Below are 21,695 nucleotides of genomic sequence, written 5' to 3'. Positions count from 1 at the left end.
GGGGGGGGGGGACTGCAAAATGTGGGCGCCTCCTATTTTGGGAGAAGACGGCCCCCCTGTCCCTCATAGGAACCAAAAGCTCAGTGAAAGTCCGTATCAAAAATAACAAAGAAATCAAATTTGATAACCATCAAATTAGCAATGGAAGCCACTTCCCTTTTGGGAAAAACTTTTTGGGACACATTAGGAAACAAATTTTATTAACATAGCCTATGCTAGCAGTTAGCTTTTGCAGAGATATCCATATATTAGCACGTAAATTTCATTTCCTATATACAAACATTACAATACATGACATTTGACATATAACAGACCATAACATCCAAAGAGGATGAAGAAATAGAAAAGTGTGAAAGATAATATATGTAGTGCATAGAAGCCTAATTGTAAATTGTATTCAGAGAAATGGCTTAAATGACAAAACGTTGATTAGGCCAGGTGGTACCAGGTGAGATCTACAGAATAAAACGGTTTAATATACCTATTACCAAATGCAAAGGGGAGTTTTCAGTCCCTGTATTTTGTAGATTTTAATGTGTATCTGAACTATGTATTTGTACAAATCAGCTGTCTTTAACCTTTCTGCTCTAGAGGAACCCCTGAAATAATTTACAGGTCTCTGGAAACCCTTACTAAAATCAGTGCACTGTGTGTCCGTAGGAAAATAGGCCCTTATATTAGTGGTTAATTGACAAGAAAGGTTCCCTGACTGAGTGCCACCCTTAGAGCAGAACTAATGTTCCACTTTCAGAATCTGGGATTAGGAAGAACTTTCCTCTGCAATAAGCATTCTTACCTGCTTAATCGTCATCCTTCTTTGTTAATCATCGCTAAGATGTGCATGTGCATTCCCAGCTTACCCAGCAGCTGCCAGAACTGAATGAAAACAGCCAAAATAAGGAAAAAGAGAAGAAAGATGACGCTGCTCATGATGGAATGGGTACAGGTGAGTTTAAATAAAAAATTGCGGCTAGGTGAAGTTAATTTATTGCAAAAGATACATTGCCTGTCTTGTCTGCAATAAAGGACCTGCCTGGTCACAAATTTTTAACTCCAGCTAAAATGTCTCTAGTGTCATGCTGCTGGTTCTGCCAAGTGGTGTTTGCTCAACAAATTTACAGGGACCAGCAAATGGAAGGTCACCATCCTTAGAACTTTAGGGTATCACAGGTCCCTGGTTAAGAATGGCTGGTGTAGATAATTATATACAGAGATTGTATAGTATTCACTATCTTTTAGGGCAAGATATACATTGGGCATCCCTGGCAAGAAACTAAAGGTATTAAAAGGTAGATTAACCTATACTTCTTGCAGGGGCTCTCAGCTTCCAAAGGAGTTGACATCTCATGCAGGCAGTAAATAGTTTCCCAAGTCAAATGGGAAATTAAAATTGAATGCCCATATGGAAGCAGTTGGTGTATGATAAACCTGTGTTGGAAACCTGCCGGGTGGTGCAAATGCTAAGGATGGTTGAATCATTGTTGCTTGTCTAGCCACTGTCAAAGGTAAGTTGACAATTTTTCACGACAACTTCTGAGGTATAGTAAAAGAATCAAGGTTTTATTCACTCGTGGGAAACTCACAACAGACAAGGCAATAGAAGTTGGGACTGTCCCTTCCTCTGTCTATGAGTCTCTGAAAACTTTAGCCAAAGTCTATCTTTTATCTGCTTCAGTTCCTTGCGTCACAGATCATCCAGTTTTGGGCTGGTCTCTTCTTTAATTTGCCTGGAGAAAAAGCGAGATGTTGTTTTGCTTTTTACTGCCGCTGTACATTCCACTTTTAATTGGTTTTCTTGGGGGGGGGGGGGGTTAAAGTTTCCATGGTCTCCTTATCTGCTGGCAGTTTCTATTGTCTTCTTATCTGGTTAGTTAGTCATTTTAAAACAGAATAATATAGTTTGAGTTAATTGTCACTATACTTGTGGCTATATATATTTTATATACATTCACACCACCTTTTTATTATACTTTAATGTGGTAATTAAGTTTAATCCTGAAGCAAAAAATGAATTATGCAAAGTACACACTTGCAGTTACTGTCTCCTTAAAGGATTGTTTGTGATCATCTTGCATTACAATTTTGGAACAATGGCTGTCCAGACAGATTGCTCAACTCTTTGCATCATGCATTTCTCTGTAATACAATAATTTAACAGTAGTGGTCTTTAGAAGATGACAATAGTAATCCAACCTGGGGGATCACTAACAACCTCAACAATGTTGGGGGAGACCTGTACACATGCTGCAAATCCACCAGTCACTCATTTCAAGATGATTTGGGATTATGAAAATGTATAATGTGTCCAGATCCTTACATTTGGTAGAATAATATTAGTAGCTCTTTTAAAATACAACCTGAGCTGTACTCAGGTGGCACACTAAGAAATTTATTTTGATATGCTATTAAAATACACTGATTACCCGAATCTTTAAAGCCACTGATGGTTAAAATGAAAAACAATAAGTACAAATGGCCTGTTGGGGTCAAGTGATCTGTGTGATTTTGATGAGGCAAAAAGAGGGCAGCACGGTGGCTCAGGGGTTAGCACTCCGGCCTTTGCAGCGCTATGAGGGACAGTTAGTGACATGACTATGGACTTTGTACAGCGCTGCGTAATATGATGGCGCTATATAAATACTGTATAATAATAATAATAATAAGAGGTGCACTGGGGATAGTGCTGAAAAAAGTTTGTGAGGGTTGGGAGGGCTAAGTAGTCTGGTCTGATCATGCACATGCATGTGTCTTTATATAATGCAATCGACTGCAGGGGAAGTGGTGGCACTGTGACCTTTTAGGCTCCTCTTTATTGCATGGTGCGGTTACTCAAGCACATCTTTCTTGCTGATGAGAGAAAAGCAGGTACCTCATTAGTATATTTATGCTCCTTTCCTTTATGCTATTAGTATATTATTGTCCTTTCATGGGTTCATGAACAAAATTTATTACAACAAACATGTTTGCATATTCTATATATGTAATCATATTTTCTATCTATATTCTTGCTAATATCCTTCTATAAATACGATTTTATGTTTTTTTTTTTTTCCCCCTTTTTTAATTATTTAATATTCTTTGTGGTTTAGCATTTGAAAACTTTGCGCCATCCATGTCTGCTCCGTTTCTTGTTGTGTACTGTGGAGGAAGATGGGATCTACCTTGTAACAGAGCGAGTACAGCCTCTGGAAATGCTGCTTGAGAAACTAACCAGTGATGAAATTTGTGCGGGAATCTATGACATTTTGCAAGCGCTAGTATTTTTACATGATCGGGTAAACTACTCATGACTTTTTTTTTTTTTTTTTTTAAGTTGCTTTTTGTTCGGTTTAATTTCATTTTGTAATTCAGTTGTCTTTGTATATAAAGTATAGAATCTGCTTTGGAGAAGGTTTTTGGCATAAGTGCTAAACCCACCCTAGTGGCCTTTTTAGATTAGAAAAAATAAAATGCACAGCAAAAAATTAAAATAAAATAAAAAAATACTAGATATCATTACTAATAAGAAATGTGCCCCCTGTGTACCAGAAAACATGCTTTAAGGTTCTCACTACAGCAATGTATCTTTAGAAGACTCCCTATTGGATTAAAAAAAAAAAGTCTGGTAAAAAGTTTAAAACTTTTACCATTTAGTTCTGGAGCTTAACATTTTGAATTAGGGTCAACACCAGGCTACTGGGAAAACATGTGTTATAGGGCAGACATTAATACTGTAATGACATGTAAATCTGATATATATTTTGTATAAGCATTGGTAGACACATCTGTTGAGGACTAAAACAAATTTAGTTAGCTTCCATTTTTATCCTGCAGCAATTTTAAGATTAATTGGTTTATAATAAATAGATTATTTAGTAATTAAACATCATTCTGTGATATATGAAAGCCTTTTTGTTTTATTTCAGGGAAAGGTTTCCCATAACAATGTGTGTCTTTCCTCTGTATTTGTGAGTGAAGATGGACACTGGAAGTTGGGTGGAATGGAGATGGTCTGCAAATTAACAGAGGTAGTTCCTGAGGTAATTCTTTAATGTCATGAATATAACATGCTGACATAGATATGACAAATCTATTCTATTTAAACATTTTACTATGTGTTCAACAGCTGCACTTGTTTTAAACTATTTCAAAAAGCCCATGTATATCCTATAGTTGTATATCCTATAGTTGTATATCCTATAGTTGTATATCCTATAGTTGTATATCTTATAGTTGTATATCCTATAGTTGTATATCCTATAGTTGTATATCCTATAGTTGTATATCCTATAGTTGTATATCCTATAGTTGTATATCCTATAGTTGTTCTGTATAAAGACAAGTCTTTGTTTTTCCAAATATTGGACAGAATTTTGACCTGTTGGAAGGAAACATTTTGTTTCAAAAACTGAGCTGTTTGAAAGTTTGAGCTTGTAATTATAGGCATCATTTGTATTTTTTGTTTATACACTTTGTAATTGATCCCAAGGTAGCCTTCATAAAACACATCATCTCCCAGGACAGTTGCATCTACTGAACATTGAAGGGGTCACTTGAGACTTAATGGCTGACTTAATTAAGTGCATAAATCGCATCATTTTTTCCTTGGAGTATTTACATCCACATCTCTCATAACATATACATAGAGGATTGTAATTCACCGACTTTAAAAATGTTTTCTTCCTGGTCAGTTAACATTTTAGTCTTTGCAACCTTTCTAGGGAATAATGTTGGTTGGCTGTAAAATCTGTGGCATAAAGAGATCTAGTGGATGTAGGGTTGAGAATATTCACTTTATTACATTTGTCTTTCACTCCCCCACACCCATAAATGAAGCCTATCTAATAGAATACAGGATAAAAAAATATTTCCAGAGAGTTGTCTCCAGGGAAGGCATTTCCATTGAAGGATTTTCCCTTACCTGTTGCTCCGATTCAAATATTGTTTTTACAACCCCTGAATATTATAGGGAATAAATCCCACTAACACAGACAACAGTGACAACTTTACAGAGGGTCCTTATTTTGCCTTACCTTACATACAATTTAATTTTATTTTCACTTATCCAAAACTAACAGAATAGATACTTGGTAAGGAGGGGCTAAAGGTTTGCATACAACTATAAATCTTTTTGGGAAAAAGTGACTGGCTCTTAAAGTGAATTTAAGGTTTGTGATACACCAAGACAGTCATGGATTGCAAAGAAACTGTAACCATATTCCCATGTTTTCTCTGGCAGGTACACTGGTTTTATATTTGCCTGTTAAATCTGTTTGTAAACTGAGAATGACTGGAGGAGCAGCTGATGCTATCAATAATCTGTGACAGATCACCCTATGTACAGCTGTTGCATTAATGATAACCACTTACAAAGAGTAGTTATTCTAATAATCTGAATCTTTCTTCTTTTGTGATGGTGTAATAGTTCTGCCCTACTTCTCATAGTGCTGAGCAGAGTGTTGTGATGTATTTATTTACTTGTAAGAAATACATTTTATATTAAATCAAATGTGTTTTCTTTCTTTCTAGTCTGCTGAGTTTGGGGTTGTGCCAGTGTCGTTAAGCAATGCTCGAGATGCCTTCTTATTTGGCCGACTAGTGGAAAATCTGCTGACACATGTGAGAGATCAAAGTAGGTCATCTAAAAAGGTTATAGATTAGTGCAAGACTTTTTTTGGTGGTGTTTAAGAAAATGTTATATTTTATTTATAGCTGATGTGCTCTCCAGTTTTAAGAACACTGTTAAGAATTGTCTTTTGAACCCGGAACCAGAGCTTCGACCTGCCTTGTCTACTTTACTCTCTCATGACTATTTTAGGTATGTAGGTTACAGTTTAAAGCTGTTTGCAAAAATAAAATATATTTTTGGAAGAAAATAACTTATTTTAGTATAAATAGAGCTAAAAATGTTACTTGACATCCAAAAGTTTGTTTTGATGAGTTTATTTAAAAATACCTGTAAAGCAATTTGTGTGTGTGTGTGCATATATGTGTATAAATATTCATTTTTCTCTTCCCTTTCTGAATGTTTTAAATAGAAATGACTTTGTGGAAATTGTCAACTTTCTGGAAAGTTTAACTGTTAAAACTGAAGATGAAAAGAATGAATTTTTCAAGTGAGTACAAGGAGAGCAAGGTTGAATGCCAATCATATTCTTTTAGTGTGTTGGTTTCCAGACATAAGATAAAATGCCAGCACACTTTTCCTGATTTCTGGTATAGTTTTCTGATACCCCTGAAATCAGGGGCAAGATTAAATGATTATGGAGTTGAACACTTTGTTCTGATCCTTTTTTTTTTTTTTTTTTTTGACACTTTACCTAGAATAGTAATTTATTCTTGCATGACTGCCAAAAGTTTAATCACATATTTCACTCATTTGTGCCTTTGCCAGTACTGAGCCTAATTATGAAGTCTTAATCTAAAATAGTGTAATCCTTTTTAGCAGGGTTTGGGAGGATGAGTGTCAAGAAAGCAACATGATCTTGCAAAACACAGATGTAGAGAGTAGTGAGAGAAGTATTTTCAGCAGTGGGGAAGATGGAAAAAAATGACTGCTGATTGTATGTTGTTTTTTGTAAGGCTTGCAAATTTAAAAAAGTACTAGCTTTAATATAAATGCTCTGTATATGATTTGTTCTTGTATAGGTTTCTTTTGGACAGAGTGTCAACTTTGCCAGAAGAACTCATCTCCTCCCGACTGGTCCCTCTGTTGCTAAATCCATTTGTATTTGCTGAGCCTATGGCAGTAAAAAGTTTCCTGCCTCATCTTCTAAGACCAAAAAGAGGTAATTGCAATCATTATGAACATACAAAAATACTCAGAGTCCCAAATTTAGCTCCATTGTACGATTTTTTTGTTCCAAATGAAGTATGGCTGTGGGAGTAGCTGGGTTAGTTTGAAAAAAGTGTTTGCAAGCTAGGATTTTAAAGGCTACATTGCACCAATTTGTGTTATGTTTTTGAACTGACAAAGTTAAGAAAAAAGGTTTGTTTTATTTTTATACAAGTAAACTTGAAATATTGATACAAATATTTTCAAAATTCTCTTTTTCGCATTCTTATTTGTCTGCTCCTAGCTGCACTGTTGCAGTAAGTGTAGAGAGTCTCATTAGGCAAACTAGCTCCAGCACGTGTTCATGCAATGTGGATGACTTTTATTATAGCTCTAAATTATTAGAGAAGTTAGAGTATCATGGGAGAACCTGATCCTGATTATGGAAGATTCAGCAAACTTGTAATAGATCTGGTACTAGACTGAAAGCAATAAAACTGATAGCAAATGTTTTTTAAGAAATCATCTCTAGGTTTGCTAGATCACATAAGTTCGCCCATGATAGTCTTCTCAAGTCTTTGAGAGCTTTTAACAAATCAGGCCAATTGACTCGTCCTTCTGTCTCTATCTCTAGATATTATGGGAAGGAATCGTGAAGATTGTCTTCTGTCCCCGCCCCTCTTCCAGACCAGGGTCATACCGGTGTTGATGAAAATGTTTGAAGTCCATGAAGAACATGTTAGAGTGGTGCTGCTAACCCATATTGATGCTTATGGAGAACTTTTCACCTTAAAAGAACTTAAAGATATAATCCTTCCACAAGTAAGAACACTGTTTTAAGAAAGAAATTAAAAGAAATATTTTGAATATAAATGCTTACTTTTTAATATGTTTAAATCAAAGTTTTATTGTAGTGTATATGAAATGTTTCATAATATGTATTTTTTTCTGTTGCACTTGGTGCAGCCCTAGGCTGCATGTTTTACAAGATGTCATTTTCTGTTATTTATGTGAAGCCTGTTCTTTACAGAACTCAATATTTCAGGTTTATAAAAACTTTTCATGTATATAAATATCTGGGTTTACCCCGACAATACATGTGTTCAGGGCCATGTACATTTGACCAGCATTGGTTATTTTCCTTTTTTTTCTTTTATTAGATTCTTCTGGGTTTACGTGACACCAGTGATTTGCTGGTTGCAGTAACATTACGTGGATTGGCTGCACTTGTATGTTTACTTGGACCAGAAGTGGTTGTGGGAGGTGGAAGAGTGAAAATCTTCAAAAGTACAACCCCAGGATTTACAAAAGTGGCAGATGCTACACCAGAAGGTAGATTTGTAAAAAAAAAATTCGTTTTTCATCTGTGGTCACCCACTTTTGTCTTTTGTGTAGCAGATAGTTTGAAATGGGGAGTAATTGACTATTTCCAGAGACAGTTGCAATGCACATTATCTACTTGAATCACAGGTTCCAGTTCAAAACTGCACTGGAAATTGTCAATGGTAAGTTGACAATTATTCACGACAACTTCTGAGGTATAGTAAAAGAATCAAGGTTTTATTCACGCGTGGGAAACTCACAACAGACAACGCAAGAGAGGTCAGGACTGGCCTTTCCTCTGTCTAAAGGAGTCTCTGCCAACATAAGGAAAAGTCTAAATTTTATCTACTTCAGTTCCTTGCGTCACCGATCATCCAATTCTGGGCTGGTCTCTTCTTTAATTTGCCTGGAGAGAGACTAATTATTGTTTTGCTTTTTACTGCCGCTGTACATTCCACTTTTAATTGGGTTTCTTGAGGGGGTTGTAGTTTTCATGGTCTCCTTATCTGCTGGCAGTTTCTATCGTCTTCTTATCTGGTTTCACTTGACCAGGTGCAAGGCCAAGGCGCCTCCAGGAACCTAAGTAAAAAACACAAATAACTGAGTTAGTCATTTTAAAACAGAATAATATAGTTTGAGTTAATTCTCACTTTACCTAAGGCTAGTATATATGCTATATACTTTTACAAAATGCACTTGTTTCGCCGGTAATATGTTTAGGTCTGGTGTTTGAATCTATACTGAGCACAGTCAAATTGTAAATCAAGTAATTGAACTGATCATCTCCTAGGCTTGTGATGCTGATATAGAGCATTAGTGTGTTTTTATCACATTAGAACAGTATTTCCATTTTGTGTTTAAATGAAGTTCTCGGACATTAACATTGATACCTTTGGACCTTTTGTGTGCTTTATCTTCCATCCATAGAGAAACCTGATCCTTATTTAGCAACAAACCATTGTCATAATGTTTTTTTTATTCTGTCCGGTAAAGCCTTTGATCATTCAGTAAATTTTAGGTAAATGACACTTGGTCTCTTTCTGATGGTTCTCCTACTGCTGGAGGTTTGGTAGTTTACTACCTGAAAAAAAACCTACAAAGAACTTTTATTAGTTTTGGCTTTTAAGTTGTTTGCTTGCAAGTTGTTGTCTGCAAGTGTTACAAGCAGGAGTTTAGGTAAGGAAAAGGTTTTTACCTGGAATATTCTGTTAATGTGATGAGTCTGCTGTTTTACAGATAGACAACCAATATTTTGGAGGCTGGATTATTAGGGAACATTGGTAATGACGTATATAGCAATTAATGTGATGTTCAGTATTCATAAAAAAACTTATGAAAGATGCTGAATTAGCCTAATATTTTACCCATCTCTCTTCAATCATCTCTGCATTACAGTTTTTCAGAAGTTTTTCAGGATTTTCTTTGCAAATGCAAAAAATGTTGTTATAGTATTTATCTGCTCATGGCTCTAGAAGAGCCCTGCTTAATGATATTTGCTTAAATTGATCTGTCTGTCAATCAGTGCTGTTCATTTCTAGTGACCGTATATTTAAATGTATACAGAGAATTAAATATGAACTGTATATTTTGCAAAACAATGAAATAAACGTTTAAAAAGGGTATATTTTTGCTATAAAGTTAAAACTAAAGAAAGTAAAAGCCATTAATCTCATTTGTAAGGTTATTGCGAAGCTTAAAGTATTCCCGAAAGGTTAAACCTATGCTATTTTCCCTAGTGATGGCTTTCTTCTTCCATCCCTGGATCTGCAGCTTGTTATACCCGGAAATCCCTGTTTTATGACTGCTTTTATGATTTCCTTTCTATAGCCCATGACCCCAACCATTAATCAACATCCGTGTTCCTAAAAATTGTCTGCCACAGCATCACAGCAAAACTTTAAGTTCTCCAGTGCCATTTCCCTAAAATTAGAACCTTTATACTCCTGCCTTTTTTACATTGCCATTACATTTGATATTCTTAGGGCAGCATCTTGTAGCACTTGGTGAATATTGAACTGATCTTATCAGTGAACATAAGAACTTATTATTCCTATGCAATAAAGCTGTACAGATCATTTGTGATGTGTTATGTACAGTAACATTAAAACCAGAAATTCAGAAGTCTGACTAGTTAGAGATTAACGCCATATATATTGCTGTTTTGTTCTGTAATAAATACATCTTTAGACATGTGATGCACCAAATCCTAGATGTAGCATTAATAAATGTTACCCAAATTGGAAAAAAAAATGTGTATGTACCTTAGCAAATAAAAAATTGTGTTTTGCAGAGCAAATTTCCTCCCATTATCATGTCAAACTCTACAGGCTGCATCTTTTGTGAAATTGTGTTTTCATTAAAGATTTAATAAAATATATATACAAAGCAATCAAACAAACAAGACTGAGAGAAAAAAACAAACACATAGTAATATGAAAGTCAACAAAGAAACCTCAGAAGAGCAGAGAACATGACTTTTTGTTTTGACAGATGAACATGCTTGGGTAGGGTTCTGCACTTGGCGAGGGAAAGAAGTATTTGATCCTCAGCTGATTTTGTATGTTTTTCCTCTGACAAAGAAATGTGTTCTTGGAGTCAAAAGCAGCCTTCCTCCTCCTCGAAACAAAGCGAGTTGACGCCAAAGAGCTCAATTTTGGTCTCATCTGACCACAACACTCTCACCCAGTTCTCCTCTGGATCATTCAGATGTTCATTACAAACTGCAAACAGGCCTGTACATGTTCTGTCTTGAGCAGGGGACCTTGCGGGCTCTGCAAGATTTCAGGCCTTCACGGCGCAGTGTGTTACCAATTGTTTTCTTGATGACTATGGTCCCAGCTGCCCTGAGATCATTGACAAATACCTCCCGAGTAGTTCTGGGTAGCTTTGTCACCGCTGTCCTGATCATTGCAACTCCATGAGGGGAGATCTGACATGGAGCCCCAGACTGAGGGAGATGGACAGGTAATTTGTGTTTCTTCCATTTGCTTATTATCGTGCCAATTGTTGTCACCTTCTCACCAAGCTGCTTGGCAATAGTCTTGTAGCCCAGTCCAGCCTGGAGTAGGTCTGCAGTCTTGTCCCTGACATCCTTAGACAGCTCTTTGGTCTTGGCCATGGTGGCTAGTTTGGAATCTGATTCAATGATTGCTTCTGTGGACAGGTGTCTTATATACAGGTACTGTAACAAGCCTGGTTTAGGAGCACTCTCTTACAAAGGGTGCTGCTAATCTCAGCTCATTACCTGCATACAGAGAAGACACTTGGGAGCCTGAAATCTTGCTGGTTGATAGGGCATCAAATACTTTTTTCACTGATTACAATGCACATCAAGCTCTGACTTTTGAGCACTGGGTTTTTGAGGGTTCTCATGTTGTTATTCTGTCTCTCACAGCTACAATAAACCTACCATTACAATTATAGACTGGTCATTTCTTTGTCAGAGGGCAAATGTACAAAATTAGCAGGGGAACAAATACTTCTTTCCCTGTACATGGGACACAGCTCTCTGAGCACAGAATCTCCAGCTGATTGATTCAGATCTGATACAGATCTGGGAAGGTGTGCTGTTAAATACCTATGCAGCTTACACACAATTCATAACTTTTTAAAATAATTTCCGTACCATTTCCGAAAATCCCCCCCCCCTTGCCTAACACAGGATCTTATTCAGGATCCATCAAGGTGCAGTATCTTCATCTGCAACAAAATGTGGTATCTGTGCAGTAGTGAGGGGGTTTGTGTGTTCATGCATAGTAAATCATACAGATCAGCCTCATCTGCTTTTTTCAATTTTTTTAGGTTGTCACTAAACTGAAATCTTACCATACTTCCAGTGAGTGATCTTGGTTTGAAGGGAGACCAGGGAAACCTTCCCTCATCTACAGTAGATTTATTGGAGCTTGTTCAGACCTGCTTTCCATTCAGGTCTTTGAAGGCGGCCGAGGTGGTAAACTCTGGGTAAATTCTGGGTTGAACATCCATAAAACCACATAGAAATGCTGCTGCTGCCTGTCAAATGAAGGATAATTAATTTTGCCCAAAGTTAGCTGTTTTTGGCAAGTGTTTGTGAGTGTAAAACCACTTTAACACCTGAACAAGACCCAAGTCTGAACAAGCCCCTAGGCTCGCTAGGTACATCATTTGAATAGAGTTCAATGACAGCGTTCTAATAAAAAAAAAAATACTACCTTTTTACATTTATTTGTATAAGTAGATTCTTTATGCTACAGTTTGTTACTTTCAATTTATACATGGTATGGATTTGTTACAAGGGGCATGTGTAGAGCCTTGATATCATTAATTCAAATACATAGAATTATATAAATATAATATGTATGTAGGTTTTATGTATGTAAATGTTACACGTCATCCTTTTGATGTATTGTGAATGTTGTTTTGGAGCATGGTTGATTAACCCCCCTCCCCCCACTAGGTTTTGTAACATCTATTGTGTTCCTGTAGGGAGATGGGTTGAACCCAATCCTATCATTCAGATGAAATAATCCACCATATAAATCAAAATCTGTCATGTTGTAGCTCTGATATTTTAAATATAAAGGAACTAAAGAGGATTGATTTCTTTGGGTTATAAAACATTCCTGTGGTACAGAAATGTCTTTCCATTATAGATCAGAGCAGTGACATTTCATTGCTTGTTTATACCACCAGTATCAGTACCCTAATCAGTTTCAATAGACCACAGCACATCCTGAGTTCATTACATTGCACAAAATATTTGATATAGCTCCAGGGGTGCATTGGGATGCAATTAACAATTAATTGTGCAATGTACATTTATAGTTCATTACAATAGGTTACATTTTTATAAAGCAGTGAATTTGACGTTCACTGAGACGTTCCCTAGTAGGGAATCAATTGCGGCCATTGAAACCCATGAACCTGGAACATTCTCCAACAAAATGTTAGAAACGCTGCTTTATAAATCGACCTCTATGTGTTGCAGTAAAATCCACATTTGCTGTCTTGTGAGCCCTTAAGCCCTTTTTAGGTTGCACCAGTTGTTTAGGAATGTTTTAAATTAAAATCCTGTACTTAAGATGTAGTGTGTTTTGTATTCCCCTAACCTTCCTAACCAGGAACTACAACCAAGTAAGCTCTTCAAAATAATCACAAATAATTCCTTCATACAATTTGAATATGATCAATGCCAAAAGTTGTTGAAAACAAAATAAATTGAAAAAAAATGCATATTCTACATTAATACACGTATGGCCAGCACAAAATGGACATTAGTGAATGAATAAACCCACAACAGTAACAGTCTGGTATGAAGTGTTTATTCAGACATAATTTGCACAGATGCTGTGGTCTTTGCCTATTGATACATTTTTTGCTTTACATAAAAAAGGGTGGATTAAGAAGTCTGAATGATAAAGTGGATATTGATATTTGTATGGAATAGCACTAAAATAAATCTTGGATTTTCCTTTATAGCCTCGCCTTATCCAGCTCTAAATGTATCTTATCCATCGCTACATTCTCCTCCTGACTGGATATAATGACAGTGGTAGTCTATGAATCTGTCTAAACTGAGACCTGAATTACAGATGGAAAGATCATCCTATCATCCCATTTTCTTCATCTTCAGGATTTTCTGTTCAGCAATCCATCATAACCTCGCCATGTTCCCTCCTATAACACCCACCATTGAGGCATGGCTTGCTTTTAGACTGACTTGGACTTAATCTCTCCATTTTGTCTAGTTTGACATTTCCCTTTCTAAAGTGATGCTCTGATTCTACCATCACTGATTTATTGGCTGGGTCTTTTTTTACCTTTTTATTTTTACTTCACTATATATTTTTCTGTGAACTTTGGACAAATAAGAGAATCTTCCGAGTGCCCATTTCATTCTGGAAACTTCAGTCTTCCCTTTGCAGCCCTGATGAGAGGAATGCTGCACCCAGAAACACTTTGGCTGTTTTATTTTGTCATTGCACTTGTTCCTCCTTGTTATCTTATATTGAAGAGCAGCTTTTCTCCAATCAAGAGGCCAATCATCTGAACTTCTTAGACATGAACCTAAAAGTCACTTCCTATGTGATTAGTAATACTGCATAACATCCAGTACTGCATCACTTTCCAGATTTGTGTTCCTTCTGTAACCCCATGTATTTATTTATTTATTTTATCTCTATAGATATTTAATGGGATTTCTGTAGTCAGGTGAATTTATTTTATTTTGGCGTTCTGTAATGAATATTGCTTTGCTGTATTACCAGTATATAAGTTAAAATATATAACTTAGTATTTTACTAGTTTATAATCTTTTACTTTTCAAATTAGTAATGTGTCCTTGGTTGTCTGACATTCCTAACAACACCATTTTGATTTCTTTGTCTTGGTTGTATTATATTGCTAAACTTTTACAAAGATACTAGTGGCCTAAAAATGAAAGTGAACTAAGACATTTCTGGGCAAAAACATTTTTTATAATCCTGATGGACATTTTCAGCAGTGTGTTATATTTAGTTGTTTTTGATTCTCAATATTGGGATAGTGCATAGAAATTTGTCAGTGGCAAGATAATAGTAGCAATTAGGTCTTTTTAAATGTCAATACATTTTTTAAACTAGTATATTTGAGTATAAAATTGTTTTGTTGGCAATAGGAAAAGAAAGTAATTCTACCAGCTTTATAACTAAATTAAAAAAAAAAATAAACATTTTTGAATTTTCTGATGTTCATTCTAAAAGCTCGCTCCCCCTCAATTTACTGACTGTAAAAGTATTTATAAGTTTTAATATTCATAAGTTAGATCATAAGATGATAGGGTTCAGTTAGTGAATATTGACTCACACCCCTGGTACTCAAAATCGAGGTAAATGCCTCTTTCTTGTATTTGTTTGACAACCAAAGTGTGGAGTAGTTTGTCTTGGTGCTTTTTAAATGTTACCCCACTTGGGCCCACTTGGTCAGCATTCTCAAAGTGTAGACCCCTTCTATGGCTCTCCCCTTACACATGCTTCTCACAGCCTCTCTGCCTGAGCCACACATTATTATTATTATTACTATTATCCAGTATTTATTTAGTGCCGTCATATTACACAGCACTTTACAAAGTCCATAGTCATGTCACTAACTGTCCCTCTATGGGGCTCACAATCTAATGTCCCTACCATAGTCATATATCATTACCAGTTGATTTGGGGGTAAGCCAGTTAACCTAACTGCCTCAGTCCCCAACAGCACGTGGGTGCTGTAGGGCCACCTTGAATAACTAACGTGGGGGAAGAATGGTATGCTTGGCCCACCCAGTCCTTCCAAAACACTTAGACCTGGACCCCCAAAACAAGACACAAATCTGCCGCTTTTTACAGGTCCCTTTATATGTGTATTTATGTGTTAGCCCTTGCTGGGGATTGTATAGGGAGTAATTTTTACCCTCCTAAAGGAGAGAATATAGTTTTTATTTTGTAATAAACTTGTCAATTTACGTATTGTTAGAAAAAGGGGCTCGCTTGCTAGAGTTGTATTTTTCAATCTTCTGAAATTAGAAGCTATGTTTGATTGAATTTAGAAGGTACTGCATTTGTCAGAGATTAGGTCCAGTAAAAATTAGTTTACTTACTCAGTAGACAGTGGTCTTATAGCCAACCGGTGGTCTGCAAGAAAATGTTGGTGGTCCGCAGAAAAATTATCTGGCCGATGTGCCCCTCTAGCGGTGTCCTTCTCCTGACCCTCCTGATCATGTCCCCCGTAGTCACAGCCCTGCGCTACTGTCCCCGCAGGATGTTTAGCAAGCAGGTCTGAGTGGGCGAGTTCTGGCATCATGACATCACTCTGGGGGAAGTTTGACACATGGCTCTGCGCGCATGCGCAGAATTTAAGTTATGAAAGTAGTGGTCCGTGAGGTCCAAAAGGTTGGCGACCACTGTTCTAGCGAGTGTAAAAAGTAAAACCCATACAGTATCATCATTTACAGCACATCGGGAGTTGCAAACAGCAACTAAATTCTAAGACTACGCACATGTCAGATGTTTCTCGTCTGATTATTGCTTCAGGAATAGTATTGGACGAGAATTTCACATGTGTACAGCACTTGTCTGATGTTGTTAAAAGATCCACAGACCGGCGCTGCCATCTTTTCTTGTTCTTCATCCTACGTCATCCGGCCCAGGCCACCCTTATGTAAAGTAAACTTTCTGCCTTTAGGTACGCTTTATTCTTCTTAGTTAATTTGGGAATTTGCCCCCCAGATTTTTTTTTTCACAGAGGTGTGTTTTTTTTATTTTTTTTTATTTGTATGTATTTTTAGGACAAAGCTAAAAATATGTTTAAATTACACAAGCAGAGCAGTATTTTGCATTTCTGCTCTGTTACCATCTTCCATGTTAAACACTTGCACTGTTATCGATCGCCTTTTTTTTAAAGGGGGAGGGGGATGGATTACAACTTATTGTGAATATTTATTATTCGTCATATCTTTCTGTCTTTGGGATAGAAAGTGATGAAGGATTAAAATTTTTATAATTAGAGAGTTGGAATCTTTCAACTGGGGCCGATTTGCGTGTGTGAAACAGGAAGTGAGAGAAAGTTCCTCCAATGAAGTAGATACCGTGAAACCGGTCATAGAGGAAGGGATTGTCCCAACAAGGTTTGGCAGGATCATATATCATTATAATTTTATGCATTACGTGGAGAATAAAGTTTCCTTAGAATTACTTAGGACCTAAAGTAATTGGTAACAAAATTTCAAGAATAAGATACATTATCATTAGAACTCAGCAAATTGCAGGATTTTAGCAAATCCGCTGCTTTACAAAGAGAATGGGAGAAGCATGAGGCCTCTACCTGTATTCCCCCTAATAGTATACAATATAACTCATTAGGGATTTTTTTTATTAGTCACAGTTTTTCAGCCAATGCTGTGCTGTTAATATTTTTACACTTACCAAGGCAAGTTTGAGGGGGAGCAATCACCCTAACTACATGTGTTTCCTCCAGGTTTTAGACCCCAAAAAACAAGAACAGGAAGAGAACATGCACACTCCTCGCATTGAGTGTCCTGGATGGAATTTGGACCTATAGCATTAAAATGTAAAAACGCTTGCTACTGAGCCAACTATGCCAACCCATATCTGTTGTTTTCACTTTCTGACACAGCGGAACTTTGAACCTTTGGATGCCTGAACTAATGCTAGACTTTATAATGCTAAAAATCTGTATCAGCCTTAGGGAAGCACCCCCTCCCTTTCCTCCTAGCAGAAAGAAACTCATTTGAATTGTTTATAACGCTGATTGTCAACAAGTCTACAGACAGTGCTGTTTCTCATTAGAATGCTTTTTTAGGTAAATGGAGTAAAACCCAATTAGACTACAGACCAGATTTAATTTGTCAAACCCTGGAAAATGGAAAAATCGCGTGCTCTGATTACAAAAGTCAACAGTGTACGTGGATTTTGTAGTATTTTCCATGCTGATTTCAAAGTTGTTTTTAGTGTTCTATAGGTATCTAGTTGTTGGGATGAATGTAACCAACACTGCCTACTCATTTTTTTTTTCCCAATACTTGATTTAGTGTTGATACTTTTTTGTCTGATTAAAATTCAGCAGTATTCCTTTTTTTTTTTTCTTACATGCACATCTATATGTTCTAATAATACTTTTATGTACTCAAACAACTTTTTTTCTGCCATTCTTTTACAAAGTTCTTTGTGACCGAATAGTGTCTTTTCCACAGGTTCACCTGTACATGCCACAAATAACCATGCGCTTCAGGCAACGTCAAACAGCTTGTCGTCTGTACTAGCAAAAAGCAATTTGATAGCAGTGAACCACGATTCCTTAATTAACAAAGATCTGCACAGGAAAGAATCGCTAAAAGAAATTTTACAGGATATTTCTATACAAAGTAAGTGCCAGCAGACTTTGTATTTCTGTCATTTATATCAAATGCAACTTTAATACCACTAGTAAATGAATACCTAGCTTGCAGTCCTAATGTTAATTTATAGGCGCATTTAAGATGCCAACAAATGTTTTTTTTTTTCCTCTTTAGCTACTATACTGTACTTGGGAAAATTTGTCGTTTGAAATGTCTGTAATACTAAAATTATTTATGGTAAAATAATTGTCTTATGAATGTTGTATTTACTGCTTGTTATCTAGACTTATTAACATTTTTTTTTTTTTTTATATTGTTAAAAAAATGTTTTATTATAGTATCATTGTAACATTAGGGGTGGTTGGTGAGCTTAGCTTATTTGATTGAATAGCACCTGTCATCCTATTACCCTGTTTCCCCAATTGTAAGGCACTGTCTTATATTTTTTGAAATGCCAAAATTTGCCCTAGGTCTTAATTTCAGGGGGATGTCTTATTTTTCCATGAAGAAGACTACAGTACACATTTATTGTTGAAAATCACTCATGATCACTCTGTGCCATTCATTGTCCCCTTCTGATCACTCTGTGCCTATCATTATCCCCTTCTGTTCACTGACTCACTTTTTTTGGGTTCTACGGCCGGGTAACTGACTCCGTTAGGGCAGGGATCAGCAGCTTGCTTGTCCTTTCTGGCGCGGGCCTTTGTAGTCACTTTCTGTTTTGCTCTGCACTGCAGCCAGCACCGACGAAGTCACACAGAGGCACACAGTTACCCACCGTACCAGGCGCAGGTATCGATGGGTGTCTTATTTGCGGGGGTGGCTTATTTTAGCGGTTTGGGCAAAAATCGAGGGGTGGCTTATTTGATGGTGATGGCTTATTGGTGAAACACAGTATTTGTCCACTATAAATTGCTGTTTTTCGATACCAGTTGAATGGTAATGTGAGTGACAAACAATGAAAATTGTTGGACACAAATATATATTCTGCCAATTTAGGACTAACTTAAAAGAAAAGCAATAAAAAAATCTCAAGCATACTGAAACAGGTTTTTCAGAAGTCTTCCACTGTATTTAGTGAAAGGGGACATAGCTAAGCTAGGACATAAAAGTAAATATGATTACAAGTATTTGTGCATTTGTATGCTATTTTTTTTAGTTTTTATTTTTATTATCATGTATAAGTTTGTAATTTTGTATTCATGCTTATTTTTTCTCTTTTGCTAGACGATTGCTTTTCAAATTCAGTAAATGGAGTTTCTAAACCTAAAGACTCTCTCCTTACAAATTGTGATCAAGTACAGCAGCCAACAGAAGATTGGCCAGATTGGAGTGAATCCGAGGGATACCCAAGTGAAAATATTGTCAGTGTACATAATGAAGCAGAAAACATTATTGGATCAGAATTGGATCAATGGATTGACTTTAACTTGCCATGTGATAATTCAAGAACTGTAAAAACGAAAGAAATGAATGCTGCTACTAACACATTTGTTAAACTGTCTCCTGTGAACTCTGAACCGGACAAGAGTGCACATAGCTGGAGATCACAAACTGTCCTACAGAAAAAAGAATCTAAGCCAGATCCTGTGCCAGAACAAGTCCCAAAAAATAGGTTTGAGTCTGGGTACAGTTTGGGAGATGAATTCACAATAAAAGTCAAGAGCAAAAGCCAAGACTCAGAACAGGACTGGTTTGCAGACATGACACCAGAAATAAACCTTTCTTCTGCCTTTTCTGCTCCTGGATACCATGATGGACATGACAATAAAATACAGACTGTCACAGATGCACAACCAAGAGCTACATTCTCAACCAAATTTGCTGCTGCTGAAAATACAGAGGTAAATATCTACTCAAAATGGATTTAAAGATGAATTCCAACTTCTAACGTTTTTCACTTAGTTTACAATTGCACACTTTATCATGTTTACATACGGCAGCTTTTGCAATAATTAATGGTTCCATCTCTATGGCATGTATGTTGGGCTTGATCCCTCACTCTCTGTAGAGTTGTTTTTTGGTCTTGGATTCACAGGTTTGTTGAGTGTCCACCTCGTGTTTGGTTCATACTTTTAGCTCTACAAAATTGATGTTTTAGGATCCCTGACTTCTGGTTTTGTAAGGTTCAGCAGGTGGTACAGTGATGGCCTTACTCTGTTTTCTTTTTGGGGGAGGGTAATGTTTGTTTGCTTTTCCCTAGCCATGTCCTTTATTTAACAAAAATAGGAATGCTGTAAAATCTGTTCCTCTGCACCCACCTCTAGAGGTGGACCACCAGAACCATGGACCATCAGTTGGCAACCGCTGCTCTATATGGACCATTTTTATATATTTATACAGGATGATCATATCCCCCCTTAAAAGTTTCTCCTCATAGCTGAGCTCCTCCATTCCTTTTATTAGTTTATTGCCCTTCTCTGCACTCTCTCCAATTCCACAATGTCCTTTTTGTGAACTGGTGCCCAAAACTGGAGTGCATATTCCAGATGGTGTCTGACCAATGCTTTGTACCGGGGCAGGATTATGTCTCCATCTCTGCAATCTATTCCTCTTTTTAATACAAGAAAGTATTTTGCTAGCTTTAGATATTGCAGCTTGGCATTGCATGCTGTTATTAAGTCTATGATCTACCAAAACCCCGAGATCCTTTTCCATTTCTGACTCCCCCAAATGTATCGCCCCTAAACGACGTGAAGGGGGGTTTTTAACAGATTTCAGTGTGATTTGGAATTATTTGACAGATTTTACCTTAAAGTTTACTTTTTGTTCTAACCTCCCACTGGAGTGTCCCAAAAGATGCCAGCTGTATGAGTGTATTGCTTGCTCAAAAAGGACACAAAGTCGTCAGGCACGTCAACATGAGACCCTGATCACACTTGTGTTCATTTGACTTTCTTTATGTTATACTTTCTTAACTTTGTATGTACCAAAAACTTACATTTATTTGTAAATATTTTTTTCCTTGCAGATGGAAGCTGAAGGCTGGGGTGAGGAGAATGACTTCAGCTGGGAAGATGCCAATGTATGATAGTTTACAAGGATGTTCTATATTTATTTTAATAATACTGCTCACCGACAATTTTGTGCTCCAGCTAATCCGCTGCCTGCACAGCAAACTGTCATATGCAAAATTATCAATGATTGTGTGACCTTGCTTCTACTGTAATTTCCAGTTTAGAACTAATCATTTCTGATAACAAGATTTTTATTTTTATTGCACATCTGTTATATAAATGCCTTGCTCAGAACAATATACTTGTGATTTTTTTTTTGTTTTTAACTCATTGAACCGGATCAACAGATGCTGCTGTACAAATAAATGAGACACATGTCAATATTTTAAAATCTGTTTAAAGTACAGCAGATTTTAATTCCTCAAAGGTGAAAACTGATAATTTAATATGTAAATATATTTGAACATTAAAACTACAAATATATGGATATACTAGAAGTAGTCCACAAAACAAGTACTGGCATTTATTTCTCTCTCATTGCTCTTTGGTTTATTATGGATTAATTTTGCTGCATTTGGTTCACTAGCTCAATCATTATGGATAATCCCGGACCTATAAAGCTGCAGGAACATGTGCAAATGTTGCCAGGAATTAATCAGTTAACTTGTATCTAATGAAGGGCTTCAGAGCTGATAACGTGTTTCCCCGAAAATAAGACACTGTCTTATATTTTTTTTGCTCCCAAAAACACACTAGGTCTTATTTTCGGGGTAGGTCTTAAAAAAAAAAAAAACTTTCGGAAGACGCGAGC

At 36.6% G+C, this 21,695-nt stretch overlaps 1 protein-coding gene across 1 annotated transcript in view; it reads left to right on the top strand.

The window, feature by feature from the left end:
* The window catches only part of SCYL3 (SCY1 like pseudokinase 3), a 26,822-nt gene extending 5,425 nt beyond the window's left edge, over window positions 1-21,397 (top strand). The window contains exons 2-12 of the mRNA XM_072420153.1: window positions 3,090-3,275; window positions 3,906-4,019; window positions 5,509-5,611; window positions 5,692-5,797; window positions 6,018-6,095; window positions 6,628-6,767; window positions 7,389-7,576; window positions 7,915-8,086; window positions 17,784-17,954; window positions 19,155-19,771; window positions 20,899-21,397. Of these exons, the coding sequence (XP_072276254.1) occupies window positions 3,090-3,275; window positions 3,906-4,019; window positions 5,509-5,611; window positions 5,692-5,797; window positions 6,018-6,095; window positions 6,628-6,767; window positions 7,389-7,576; window positions 7,915-8,086; window positions 17,784-17,954; window positions 19,155-19,771; window positions 20,899-20,958 (1,935 nt within the window). The 3' untranslated portion in view covers window positions 20,959-21,397. The remainder of the gene's footprint in view (window positions 1-3,089; window positions 3,276-3,905; window positions 4,020-5,508; window positions 5,612-5,691; window positions 5,798-6,017; window positions 6,096-6,627; window positions 6,768-7,388; window positions 7,577-7,914; window positions 8,087-17,783; window positions 17,955-19,154; window positions 19,772-20,898) is intronic.
* The last annotated feature ends 298 nt before the right edge of the window (window positions 21,398-21,695 follow it).

Source organism: Pyxicephalus adspersus, chromosome 8, assembly GCF_032062135.1.
Source record: "Pyxicephalus adspersus chromosome 8, UCB_Pads_2.0, whole genome shotgun sequence".
In the NCBI taxonomy this organism is placed as follows: domain Eukaryota; kingdom Metazoa; phylum Chordata; class Amphibia; order Anura; family Pyxicephalidae; genus Pyxicephalus; species Pyxicephalus adspersus.
Note: the sequence above shows the minus strand (reverse complement) of the source record. Positions and strands in the feature narration are given on the sequence as shown.